The following is a 14,763-nucleotide window of genomic DNA, read 5'->3' as shown; positions in this document are numbered from 1 at the left end:
GATTAGTTGGTGGAAGTAATTACACATGAATGAGCACATATTTGTGAAAGAACAAAGGTTTTTTTTGCTAAGAATCAACTCAAAAAATTACACAATGTAGGTTTAAGGTAACCAAAAGACATGTTGATACTTTTCTCAAAGTCTGTAAGGTTATAATTGAAACTGATATTTTTCTAATTATGTATTTTCTTAAAGGGACATTGTGTTGTAAGAAGAGATACAATACATGGTTTATTGTTACATTTTGTAAACATGTTAATATGATGTTCATTGTAAATTCATTACATTAGACTTGACTGCAGCTACATCGTGTCCTTGTCTTACTGTGTGACAGGTACTTAGTGTGGTCTGTCTTAATTTCTATTTTCCCCTTTACAGTACGGTGACCAGACGTCCCTGGTTTCGGTGACCTGTCCCCGGCTGGAGCTGTACCCTGAAATGTCCCCGGTTTTCACTGTGACTGACAGACCCGAAATTGGAATGAAAGAAAGAAAACATAGACCAAACCTATAGTCGCGCACCCTACACGCGCAGGCTCAAGACAGCCAGAGCATGCACTGATCAGAGCTCAACTTCGGTAAAATTAGAAAGATATTCACAGATTCGAACTTCCAGGATCAATTACTCTACAGTGAAATGTTATTAAATCACAAACGACGCAGCTTTCCTACCATAGTAAGGTAAACAACGAGCTACAAACTAATTTTCATCAAAACGAGCCATCCTCAAACCTGGATAAATAACATTGGTCTCTACGAGCAGCCGGCGGTGAGACGGCAGTTAGACAAGTGCTTAGGGACCGTCTACAAACTACAACACCGAAAAGAGATGTATTAATTTAATGATTAAATAAGGTAGTGTCTCCAAGCTTACCTCAATTATAACTTGTCTCCTGCTAGTTGTACTACAGCACTCTAAAAAAAAAGAAGCATATTCATAATTCTGGGGAATATTTTTTTGCCAAAAACATTTGATATTTTAATAATTAAATAGGGTTGTGTCTCTAAACTTACCTCACATATAATTAGACTTCTGCTGGTTATACTACAGCACTTACATTTCAAAACTAGACATATGTCCCCGTTTTAAATTTACAAAGATAAAAACATTACCTGTTTTGGAGGTATTTACGCTTCTGAGCTGAAAATGTCCGCGGATTTTGTCTCAGAAATCTGGTCACCTTACTTTACAGGGGAGCAACATAAGCACTTATTTGTGGTGTAAAAATATTTCTATAAATCATTGAGTTGTATGTTTTGAATATTAATAGTCCTTGAAGTATTTATCATCTGATAGTGTGCTTAAATAAATTAAATGCACCTTTGCTATGTTTGTATGGATCTTTGTTAGCCGTGAAATAATTTTATTAAAAGTGTTTTACTGTTGCCCAATCAGTTCCTAATCTTTTTTTCCAGGGATTCTAATTCGATAACATTCAAGCTTTACCACTGAGTTATAGTCATGCACAGTATGTTCACGTTCAAACGATTGTATTGAAAACACGAAATGATGAAAGTATTGTCATAGAAAGCTTTATTTATTCTGATGGAAATTGCTGTTCAGAGTTCAGAAGCAAAATGTTAATCCAAAATATATGCAATGCTAAAATGAGGTATGATCAGGGACAGTTGAGAATGTTGATATCATTGCAAACTGTAACTTGAATGCTTAATTGTGTACAGTGTAGAGGAGAATTCTATATAGTTTATGTTGAGAAGCAAGACGTTTAAACAATGTTGCAATATCAACGTTGATTCACCTTTCAAAATTGAAAACAAATTCAATGGTGCTTAGACGTTGCCCCACGACGTAAATTCACCCATGTTGAATACTACAACAATTAAACAACGTCGCGGTATAAACAGTGATTAAACGTTGCATCACAATGTTGTAACAATGTTGTGGTATAAACGTTGATTCGCCTTTCAAAATCGTAACCAAATTCAGCGGTGTTTGATTCAACCCTGGACCATGACAGTGTTTCAACCATAACTTGCCAACGTTAACGTAATGCTAGACTTGGCGAACTGTGTGAAGTTACAGTAAGTTGTGTGTAACTTGAAAATAATAATGTCACATTCCACAAATAATGTTAACCTAGATGTTGCAATATGTTATTGGTTGAGCTGGAGTTGGTTATTGAGGCTATACGGTAACGTGAAATTTCACAGCACACAAACTCAAACTTTATTATTTTTATTTATATTATTACTAAAATAGGCATTTTTAGATTAGGCTTATTACTTAATTTTATTTAAAATAATTTGATTATGACCTTTTGAACACTGAAGTAATTTAGGTTGCATGGGTGCATTTAAAGAAGTCTTTGAAGGAGGTTACCCAACACTTATACATCTGTTTGTATTTGTATTTGTATATTTCCCTCTAACGTTAGGTGATCCATGGATGCTGAACCTGAGAAGACAGAACTGGACTCCAAAAATACTTTTTGTCTGTGCAATGAACACTTTAAAAGTCATCACTTCATCACTACTTTGAAGGCAGCCGTGTGGGGACACGCGCAGCCGCGGAGATAATAGAGCCAGGGAGGCGCGGCTAGCTAACTTGGCTAACCGGTTCTATTAGTGCGTTAGCTAGCCGGTGCTAACATGGTCAACACTGCTAGCACAGCTAGCAGGATGCTCATCGAAGCTATCTGGGAGGCTGTTCCTCATCCTGCTAAATGAGTGGTGTGAGAGGTGCAGTCAGTATCTAAACTGATCTCACTGAGACTGACAGAAAACAGAAAATTATAAGAAATAATATGGCGTGAGTTAGTTTAGCTCCTTTTCTCATGTAGTCCCTATTCCTCACTTCCCCCACTCCTCATTTCCTCTCCACTTCACTCCTCCCCTCCCATAGACTGTAAATATTAGTAAAAATATTAACAAAATTATGCAAATGCGTAAGTGCCTTAAACCTGCATTCTATCTGATTTCCAGTAGGGGCAGCACGTGCAGTTGCAAAAGAAGACGTTTCTGTCATTGGTTTCTATAAAAGTCTATGGGGAGCCAGTGGCTAACTAACTTGGCTAACCGATTCTATTAGCACGTTAGCTAGCCGGTGCTAACACGGTCAACACTGCTAGCACAGCTAGCAGGATGCTCACCAAGGCTATCTGGGAGGCACGATGTTTTCTGCAGTGAAGCATGCTGAAAACATTGTGCCTCCCCAACCCCCTCGGCAAATAACCAACAGCCTTCATTACAGAGAAATACATCACTGCCAGCACTGACACAGTGTCAGCTCTCCACTGTTTCCAGCACACATGTGGACAGACATGTACCAAGGCTAACCAGTTAGCCATGGATAATAGGAGACAGACTGTTAGGACCAGCTTACTTTTTGTCAGCTAATGTTTCAGCAAAGCACAAACGTACTGATCAGCCCAGTTCTCACTTTAATCCAGGATTCTGCATTCGAAACAAAACCAGCATTTCATGTAAACTCCGAGACTTTCCACTCACCTCTCTCCACTCCTTGGTCCCCAGGCCTTGCACGTACAACACCACCACTGAGAAGACAGACAATATAAAAAATGTTTTTGTTTTAGAGGTACTTTTTAAATGTCAAGGCAAATAAATATCTCGAAATCACACACCATGAATGCAGCACTTGTAAACGTGTCTTTTGATGATCATGCCCCCTCTTCATGCAGTGATCCTTAAAAATGACTAAAATAGCTACATTTTTAGTTTGGACAGTTTCATACAGAAACGAAACACCACAGGAATGTTCTCTTAGCACCAAGGATGGACTACTGAGACTGACAGAAAACAGAAAATGATAAGAAATAATATGGCATGAGTTAGTTTAGCTCCTTTTCTCATGTAGTCCCTCGTCCTCACTTCCCCCACTCCTCCTTTCCTCTCCACTTCACTCCTCCCCCCCCACAGACTGTAAATATTAGTGGATGGAGCATCCGGCAAAATTATGCAAATGCATAATTTGCATAAATGCATAAAATTGCAGGTAAATGCCTTAAACCTGCAATTCTATCTGATTTCCATGCAGTTGCAAAAGAAGACATTTCTGTCATTGGTTTCTATAAAAGTCTATGGGGAAATCAGTCTACTTTTCACTTGATTTATTACCTCAGTAAACATTTTCTTAATGAGTTTATGGTCTCAATCACTAGTTTCAAGTCTTCAATACAGAAGGATGTTCATTTTTTGAATTATGTTCCCATTGATTTTAAAATAGAAGGTAAAGCAGGGTATGTGTTAGGGCATGGCTGTCATGGTAGTCAATCATGACAGAGGCTTAGCAAAGCGAATCCATGGCATGTTAAATTGTTTTTGGCTGTTGTCCTTGTTCTCATCTTAAACTTTGACCCTAATACTGTGTTTTCTCTTCAGTTAACATTTTGGTCCCCTAAAAATGTCTTGTTTAGCGTTCGGCTGTACGACAAGACACTCAAAGGAGTCAACCGTTTTTTTTCCGGTAACGTTACATTTTGTTTCAAGCCTAGTTTTTCACTAACGCTAGCCAAAATTTGCATCCCAATTAAAATCACAGTTAAAGTAAATTAAGGTTGCACCTTGCTAACCAAGCTAATAACATTATGCAAATATTTTTGCATTTTATATTGGTGTTTCTGGCGCTGTATTAATATAAATGTAGGTAATCAAACTGTGCATGACTTGCTAATAGTTCAGGTTAACATATTTTATGTTAATGTTTGTCATTGGCTAACCTTATCAACCTGCCAGCAACTTCAGATAAAAATAGCCTGTATGGCTAAATGTGGCATATTGACACAATTATTGTGCATTATTGTCCCATCTTAAATTAATCTAATAAATATACATTTAAATTATTTTCATTGCAGATGCATATAGCAGATGTGGTGCCTTATTAGTGTAAACTGTTAATACATCATTATGGATGCACAACATGAACTATTTTTCTTTCCAAACAGATTTCCTTCTGATGATGCCAGGCTGAAGCAATGGTTGATGAATATGAGGAGAGAGAACTGCAACCGGAACCCTAATAAGTCACGTCCGAGCAGTTAACACTTTGAGTGCAAGTTTCTTTACAGCCAAGCAAGCAGACATTCATTTTCATACACTAATTAAACAGAACATTTTGAACATTGGCAGTTATACTCCTAAGACGGCGCATGCAGCACACTCGCATGGACCTGGTGGCAGGAAAGTTTGCTCATGTACAAAGCCTTAGATCTTTAAAACTGTTGATGGCAAACTGATAATGGAAGATTAATTTCTAAACTTTGTTGTCACTAAAATGAGGACACCTAGCCAGGATGAAATCGTAATGCTGGTATCCACTAATTTTCCGTCTGAGTGGATTGAGGAGTCAAAGAAGCTACTCTTTGAAGTTTGTCCGAAAACGACTCAACGATGTGTTTTGCACAAGGGTCCTCAGAAGGATATTAACAACGTCAAAGTGTGCCTAAAGGTTCTTAACGAGTGTGGGGAAGACATCCCAAGATTTGTATTGTTTTATCTGGATGAGCTTCCACCTGTTACATTCAGCAGCATTGATGTATCAGCACTCCTTGGCAGGATTGAACAGCTAAATAAGGAAGTGTCCAGCATGAAAAAGATCATGGAAACTCAAGTAAGCGTATGTGAGGATCTACGAGCGGTAACTGTGGCTGTGGACCAGCGTGTGGCCGAATTGGAGAGGCCTCGTGAACCAGATAAAGACCACACCCCCGGTATTGGTCGGGAGGAAGATGGATGATGTGCGAGCACCCTGGCTAAGACACCCCACCGGGAACCGCTGCACTGAATATGCCTCCACAAACACAATCACAGTCACCGAAATGGAGTGTGGTTGTGAAAGATGGTCGGCGATTAAAGCAGAATAACGCAAATGCTGTGGCGGGGCATCCACAGCCAAAACCCTATAACACTCATGAACCAGCGAGAAGGGAGAGAAAGCGCATCGGAATAGTTGGAAACGGTGATGGGAGTAATATTAAAGTGGTCAAAACCAAGCTGGTGAGTGTGTTTGCCACTAGATTTGCTCCTGATCTTGAAGCTGACACCTTAAGTAACTATCTGTTTAAAAAACTGGATCAGTTACGTGTCAGAAGATTGGATCATCACAAAACAGGTTTAGCTCTTTTCACGCCTCGGCTGAATGCAATGAAGTAAATGAAATGTACGAGCCACAACTTTGGCCAGAAGGAATTTATGTTCGGCGTTACTATGAAGCTCGTCTGCCCCGTATCACGTCAGCTGATGGAGGGCATGGAGTGGAGCGAGCCACTGGAGGCCAGCAGCAAGAACATGCAGTTGCAGTCCCTCCTGGTGGCCGCAATCTGGTGATTACTACGACTCAAGACAATGGGCAAGTCATTATAAAAGGCCTAATATGAAGTTTCGGGTTGGGTCATATAATGTGCATGGCCTGCGTCTCGGACACAGTGCAGGGGATAAGTCACGTCGCTTTGTGGTTGATAAGCTTCTTGACAATTGTGATGTTGTGTGTATTCAAGATACTTTTTTTAGCTAAACAGGATCTGGAAGGTCTAAATACATTACATAATGAATATTATGGGGCTGGAGAATCTACCACTGATCTAAGTACTAAAATTGTCAAAGGTAGGATACCTGGGGGTGTGGCTATCCTCTGGAATAAGAACTATGATTCACTAATATCAGTGGTACGATTGGGCACTGACACTGGTTTAATACTGTCAAGCAAGGTGCTTTTGCCTAATAATAGTTATACTTACATCAGTGAGGCATGGCATACTACCTTGTGGTTAGATCACTGTGTCTGTACAACTGATGCACATGCTTCTTTGGATGCTATGGAGATTCATTATGATTTTGCCATTGCCGATCATATACCGTTTTCTCTGTCTCTAAATGTTAAGAAGTTACCAATTTTTTTCTACTGTAGCTAATAACATTAACACAAGAAGATTAGACTGGACTAAATTAACCATGGAAGATTTCCAGAAGTATCATATTAAGACTGATGGGTTGCTGGGCAACATTGCACTGCCCAAAGATGCAATAAGATGTTGTGATATTAATTGTAAGAATTCACAACATAGTAAAGATTTATGTGTTTTATATGAATCAATTGTGGAATCACTTAACATTGCCAGTAGGCATTTCTATAAACTAGGGCTGTCAAAATAACGCGTTAATTTCGATTTCGTTAAAAAAAAGAACGCAGATTAATTCATTCCATATTGATGTTTGACCCGGAACCGTTCTAGCCATCATTTGACTGTAAAATGAAGGAGGGAGACAAGAATGTTCTGCCTGGATCATTAATTGGAACATTTACTTGTAAAAATCTTCTTCCTGCCAAACATGGCTACCGAAATCTGGTGCCACTGATATGTCTGCAGTTCTCTCTGATGCTCTGAAGACGATACAGACAACACAAACACCGCTGCACGTGACGCTAGTTAACACTATACTCGACAGCAGCTAACGTTAGCCTACCACTAGCTAAATGCTGGATTAAACACGGTTAAAATGCTGATAGCTAACGCTAAACGGTGTAAAGTTTGACTGTGTTTTACTGTAGAGGATTCAACACCGGTATGTAACAATCTGCAGCTGCCGTCGGAGAAACAACACAGACGGTGCGTTCAATGAAACTGGTAAACTACAGCCTCGTGGTGCATTTGAAGTTATTGTAAATGTCCATTTCCCATCTGGTGGTTGTTTTTGTCGTTCAACAGCAATTTACTAGTGAAATAAGTTATTGTTATTGTTATACATTATTATTAAATCATTTAATTTGACCATATGGCCTTAGCAATAAACAAGCCGTTCTTTAATGTCACCGACTGTTGTTTAGTACCCTTCTTTTTTCTTTTCTTTTTTTACTTTCTTCAAAAGTATTGGTTCAAGGCACCATTAATTATGTATGCGATTAATTTCGATTAATTAATCACAGAGTATGTCATTAATTAGATTACATTTTTTAATTGATTGACAGCCCTACTATAAACCTCAGTGTATGGCATATAGCATCAAGCCTGGTTGGAATGAGCATGTAGCAGAACTTCATGCCAAAGCGTGTTGTGCAAACGGGCAAATGCAAATTTTAACTAGAACTGCAAGCAGTTATGACGGGGTCCAAGCCACTCATTGCCAGTCACCCGCGACGCGAGTCGCCCTCAACAATTCAAGGAGCGCGCCAAAGTGGGACCCAAAGCGTAACGGTGGGGAGGCAAACGTCAGTAAATATCGAGAGGTGTGAGCTGCAAGGTTTGTGGTGCATTGATGTTGGAAATATCTTATTACAGTTTTCTATCGATTGCTAGACGACAGTGGGCATTACTTGTAACCACACAATTAAAACATAATGGATTTCAGCTTGGTGCATTTCAAACACTACTGATTGTAATGGTTTGTTGTTTTACACTTGTTAGGGAACACATACTGTTGATACAGTATATAGGGAAAGCTCATACTGTCATGATTGTGATTTTCTGTTTTGTTCTGTTTCCTGTTTTATTTTGAAGTCCGTCTTGTCTTCCTTGTCTTGTCTACTTTACTTCCTGTCTTTAGTTTTCCCTCCCTTGTGATTGCCCTAATGTGTTTCACCTGTTTGCCCAGCCTAGTGTCACCTGTCCCTTGTTAGTCCTCGTTACCTGGTTTATTTAGTCTCTGGGCGTTTCTCAATCTGTGTTCTTCTATTGACTTGTGCCCCTGTGCCCCTGTGCCCCTGTGCCCCTGTGCCCCTGTGCCCCTGTGCCCCTGTGAAATGTCAGCTTGTGTTGCCAAAGTACTGTCCCAATACACAAGTTCGCATTTCACCAAGAACAGTTAAGATTCCCGGAAATGTTCTTGACACGCCCATTTTACCGAGGATACATTGGTTGGTAACTTGTATGAACTTCGCAGCACCCGTATCCCAACATTCATTTCGGCATTCAATGATGGTCAGGTTTCCAGTACATAGACTTCAGGCCGCCAGCTTGCGCCTGCCGGGGCCGCTAGCTCGTCGCTTGGATAGTCACACTCAGAGACCCTGCTGGAAGCCAGAGGTCTTTTAGACTGGTCCCGTAAATAAGAGGTTTTTATTGTATGACAGATCGTTTGTTTAAATATCACAACACATGTCCATCATAAGATTAACGGGAACCTGTGGTTAACTGTCTTTTCGGAGTTAAACTCCACAAGCAAGCGCACACACACACACACACACACACACACACACACACACACACACACACACACACACACCGCAGCTTCACACACACACACACACACACACACTCTTTTCTCTTCCCGATTTAGTATTTAGTTCATATTTTTTTGGTGTATTTGTTTTCTGATTTATTGGAAGTTGAGTTTCAGTCGGTATGATAAATGAACAGTTGTACATAAAGTGGTAACATGCTATGACATGTTATGTAGACTAAAGGGAAGACACCAAGCTTTATAATTTGAATTGCTAATTTCCATCTCCCTGGGCATATACAGTGCACTACAATAATATAGAAATGATCACGCTCACGATCATGATCATGAACACATAGGACACACTAGTGCATAGGCATACTTATTTTTTTATTTAAACTGACTTATACACTAATAATAGTAGGGATCGCGTTCCACTCTTTTGAATAAGTAAGGGGTGTTTGAGCTAAACCATAAACAATAAAATTAAAGCTCAATAAGTTTTATTTTTCAATATTATTGCAATAGTTGTAGCATTATGAGGTTTTCTTGTCCGGAGATTGTTTTAATACAAAGTGGTTATATTGTTGTGGTTTTTATTTCTAGCTGTTATTTTGGAGCCCTGCAGGTAGCCTCTGGGGTGGGGGTGTTGAGCAATAACAGGAAGAACGCATCGTCTCAAACTCTTAACAGTGTTTTCTGTGCTTGTGAACTTGCGAGTTCATTCTTCCAGGTACAACTAGCAAGAACGTTCTCCCCAAGAACACAAGTCTGTTCTTTGCATTCTTGGTATTGGGAAACGCCCTCTGTGTTGTCTTTGTCTGATAATTTTATTCTGTTGTCGTGTTCTGTGAGTTTGTTTGTGTCTGGAGTCTACCCTTCGTCTCTGAGTTCCAGTTTTGAGATCCTGTTCTTCTGTTCTACTTCTGTTCTGTTCAGCGGATCTGAGCCCGTGCTGTCCAGCAGTTCTGAGCCTGTGCTGTCCAGCAGTTCTGAGCCCGAGGTCTCCAGTGACCTCGAGTCCGTGCTGACCAGTGTTACTGTTCCTGAGTCTACTAGTTTTCCCAAGTCCAAGTTGACCATTGTTCCTGAGCTGACGTGCAGCCTTCCAGAACCTCCGCTGACATGCAGCCTCCCAGAACCTCCGCTGACGTGCAGCCTTCCAGAACCTCTGCAGACGTCCAGCCTTCCAGAACCTCAGCAGACGTCCAGCCTTCCAGAACCTCCGCAGACGTCCAGCCGTCCAGAGTCTCCGATGACAGCTCTTCAAGAGTCTTCCATTTGTCCAGAGTCTTCGATGACCACTCTTCCAGAGCCAGAGCGGACCAGCGTTCCAAAGCCAGAGCGGACCAGCGTTCCAGAGCCAGAGTGGACCAGTGTTCCAGTGCCAGAGTGGACCAGTGTTCCAGAGCCAGAGCGGACCAGCGTTCCAAAGCCAGAGCGGACCAGCGTTCCAGAGCCACAGCGGACCAGCGTTCCAGAGCCAGAGTGGACCAGTGTTCCAGTGCCAGAGCGGACCAGAATTCCAGAGCCAGAGCGGACCAGAGTTCCAGAGCCAGAGCGGACCAGAGTTCCAGAGTGGACCAGAGTTCCAGTGCCAGAGCGGACCAGTGTTCCAGTGCCAGAGCGGAACAGTGTTCCAGTGCCAGAGCGGACCAGTGTTCCTGAGCCAGAGCGGACCGGCGTTCCTGAGCCAGAGTGGACCAGTGTTCCAGAGCCAGAGCGAACCAGAGTTCCAGAGCCAGGGCAGACCAGCATTCCTGAGCGAAACAGAGTTCCAGAGCGGACCAGAGTTCCAGAGCGGACCAGAGTTCCAGAGCGGACCAGTGTTCCAGTGCCAGAGCGGACCAGTGTTCCAGTGCCAGAGCGGACCAGTGTTCCTGAGCCAGAGCGGACAGGCGTTCCTGAGCCAGAGTGGACCAGTGTTCCAGAGCCAGAGCGAACCAGAGTTCCAGAGCCAGGGCAGACCAGCATTCCTGAGCGAAACAGAGTTCCAGAGCGGACCAGAGTTCCAGAGCGGACCAGTGTTCCAGTGCCAGAGCGGACCAGTGTTCCAGTGCCAGAGCGGACCAGTGTTCCAGTGCCAGAGCGGACCAGTGTTCCTGAGCCAGAGCGGACAGGCGTTCCTGAGCCAGAGTGGACCAGTGTTCCAGAGCCAGAGCGAACTAGAGTTCCAGAGCCAGAGCGGATCAGAGTTCCAGAGCCAGAGCGGACCAGAGTTCCAGAGCCAGAGCGAACTAGAGTTCCAGAGCCAGAGCGGATCAGAGTTCCAGAGCCAGAGCGGATCAGAGTTCCAGAGCCAGAGCGGACCAGAGTTCCAGAGTGGACCAGTGTTCCAGTGCCAGAGCAGTCCAGTGTTCCAGTGCCAGAGTGGACCAGTGTTCCAGAGCCAGAGTGAACCAGAGTCCCAGAGCCAGGGCAGACCAGCATTCCTGAGCAAAACAGAGTTCCAGAGCCAGAGCGGACCAGAGTTCCAGAGTGGACCAGAGTTCCAGAGCGGACCAGTGTTCCAGTGCCAGAGCGAACTAGAATTCCAGAGCCAGAGCGGATCAGAGTTCCAGAGCCAGAGCGGACCAGAGTTCCAGAGCCAAAGAGGACCAGTGTTCCAGAGCCTGAACTGACCGCTCTCTCAGAGTCTTCGATGACCGTTCTCCCAGAGTCTACGTCGACTGACCTCCCAGAGTCTACGTCGACTGACATCCCAGAGTCTGCGCTGACTGTTCTCTCTGAGTCTGCGCTGACCAGTCTTCTAGAGCCTCAGCTGACCAGTCTCCCAGTGCCTTCATTGACCGCGGCCCCAGAGACTGTGCCGTTGCCTGGCACTTCAGAGACTTTGCCGTTGCCCGGCACTTCAGAGACTTTGCCGTTGCCCGACACTTCAGAGACTATGCCTTTCCCCGGTACCCCTGAGACTTCACCTGTCTCCGGCATCCCGACTCCTGCCCCCCCCATGTTTTGTCGGTAGTCCGGCCAACTTCTGCGCCAGTTACCCTGTCAGTGGATTCGCCAACTTCTGATCCTGTTGCCTTGTTGCCTGTTCCTGATCCTGTTGCCTTGATTCCTGTGACTGTTCCAGTTACGTTATCGGCGGACCCGCCTACTCCCGTTCCAGTTACCTTGTCGGCAGACACTGGCCATTCTGACTCGTCGCCTGTCTCCAGCCCAGCTGACCCGTCGCCTTTCTCCACCCCAGCTGACCCGTCGCCTGTCTTCAGCCCAGCCGACTCATCGCCTGCCCGGCCCACAGAAGGGATTCGCTTTCGTTGCCGGTCTTCAGAAGGGATTCGCCTTCTCGGACGGCCTCCAGAGGGGTTTCGCCTTCACGGACAGCCTTCTGATGGGTTTCGCCTTCGCAGCCGGCCTTCAGAGGGGTTTTGCCTTCGCCGCCGGCCTTCAGAAGGGATTCGCTTTCGCCGCTGGCCTTCAAAGGGATTCGCCTTCACCGCCGGCCTCCAGAGGGATATCGCTTTCGCCGCCGGCCTCCAGAGGGGTTTTGACTTCGCCTCCGGCCTTCAGAGGGGTTTCGCCTTCGCCGCAGGCCTTCAGAAGGGATTCGCCTTCGCTGCCGGTCTTCAAAAGGGATTTGCCTTCACCGCCAGCCTCCAGAGGGATTTTGCCTTCGCCGACGGCCGCCAGAGGAGTTTTGCCTTCGTCGCTGGCCTCCTGTAAGTCCTCGACGACCTGCTTGGCCTCCAGAGGATCTTCACCTTCGCCCCGTCCTGCTCGGCCACCTGAGGGACTCTGCCTTCGCCGTCCTGCCCAGCCACCAGAAGGGTTCTGCCTTCGCCGCCGGCCACCTGCAGGAGTCTGCCTTCGCCGCCGGGTCGCCTGAAAGGTTCTGCCCGGCCGCCAGAGGGAGTCCCCATCTGCGCTGCGCCTCTCTGTTCCCTGTCCCAAGTGGCCTCTGTTTCCCCCAGGCCTCTTTAGTACCCCCGTGCCCTAGTGCCTAGCAGCTCTGTTCCCAGTTTCCTGGGTCCCGCTGTCCTCTGTTTCCTGGCCCCATATGACTCTTGTGCCTGCCCTCGCCCTCCGGGGTTGATTTGTTTTGTTCACAGCACACAAACACCACACACAGCACACACAAAACACGCACAGCACACAAACACACCACCAATGTTCGCACACACATGCAGGCACGCACACACAGAAACACACCCACCCACTCACTCTCACACACACACACACACACACACACACACACACACACACACACATAGTTCAGGTTGTGAGTTCATGTTGTCATGTTGCCACTTGTGCATGTGAACTACCAATGTTCGCACACACATGCATGCACGCACACACACACAGAAACACACACAAACAGACCGGTCAAATTTGGCCATGAACAGTAAATGAAAGGGGATAGCAACGAACAGTGTTTAAAGGTTAAGTGAAATGAATTCATTCAATTAACTTTTTTTCCCTTTACTGACATTTTTAAATCCAAAAGTGATTACTTGTAGATCAGCATGTATTTTATACACAATACATGGCAGATAGTTGTTCGTGAAAATGTTTATATTGTTTTATACTAGAATTTGGTACTAGATTAGCATTAAACCAATTCTAACATTGCACACTCCAAACAGGAAATAAAGGTTAAGTCATGTTCGCAGTATCTGACAGCCGCGCAGATGCAAAGCCACATTGTCTAGTAACCCCAACCAGGGGCATTTTATCTGAATACAGCATAGACATATAATATCGAAATATAGGAAATATTGAATAGGATTTCATCACAATTAAATCTGCTAAATAAAACACATTACATTCATTATTGATTTCCCTTGTTTTAGTTTAAAACATTGTAGCCTATGCGATTACAATACACATTTTCTATACGTTCTATAACGTCTAACACACTAAAAAAAGATCTGACTATTACACTGCCGCCCGCACCAGCAATGTGTATGTCCAGCACCAGCAAAACTTTTTATGCCCGCACAATAATAGAAATGCATTGATTTTGTGGCTTCTCCCGTCCCGCAGGGGAAAACACGTCATTTTATAGGCTATTAATAAAGAGATTCATGGGGTTGTTTGTTTCGTTTTCCTGACAATTGAGAACTTTTTTCCAAATGTCAAACTTGCCTTGCTTTTTTTTAGTGCTGTAAATACCTTCTTTGAGTTTCCTTTCGACATCATTTGTTGACATTCTGTCACTAGGCTACGTCCCGATCCTGCAGTGTTTTTTTTAGCCGCCTGCTCCCGCCCGTTTCAAAGTTTTTACCGCCCACTCGCGGGACCCAATCCCAATGCAGCCCTCTACTGTGCTTCACCATAATATTACAGTGTGTGTGTATAAGGACCCCAAAATGGCACCTGTCAAGAGACATGCCTACGACGCGGACTTCAAACTTAAGGCTTTTCAGTCACGCAGTAAAACATGGGAATCGAGCAGCTGCAAGAGAATTCAATATTAATGAATCTATGGTACGGAAGTGGAGGAAGCAAGAAGATGACCTTCGCCAAGTAAAGAAGACCACACAGAGTTTCCAAGGGAACAAGACGAGATGGCCACACAAAATTGAACAGTGGGTTATTGAACAGAGAGCAGCAGGTAGAAGCGTCTCTGCAGTCATTATTCGAATGAAGGCAACAGCGCTAGCACGGGACATGAATATCAATGACT

At 44.1% G+C, this 14,763-nt stretch overlaps 1 protein-coding gene across 1 annotated transcript in view; it reads right to left on the bottom strand.

The window, feature by feature from the left end:
- LOC144516126 (copine-9-like) overlaps positions 1-14,763 on the bottom strand; it is a 348,189-nt gene that overhangs the window by 276,099 nt on the left and 57,327 nt on the right. The window contains exon 3 of the mRNA XM_078247326.1: positions 3,468-3,514. Coding sequence (XP_078103452.1) covers positions 3,468-3,514 — 47 coding nt within the window. The remainder of the gene's footprint in view (positions 1-3,467; positions 3,515-14,763) is intronic.

The sequence above is a fragment of the Sander vitreus genome, chromosome 4 (genome assembly GCF_031162955.1).
Source record: "Sander vitreus isolate 19-12246 chromosome 4, sanVit1, whole genome shotgun sequence".
NCBI classification, from domain to species: domain Eukaryota; kingdom Metazoa; phylum Chordata; class Actinopteri; order Perciformes; family Percidae; genus Sander; species Sander vitreus.
The sequence above is the reverse complement of the archived record's forward strand: the minus strand, read 5'-3'. Positions and strand labels throughout refer to the sequence as shown.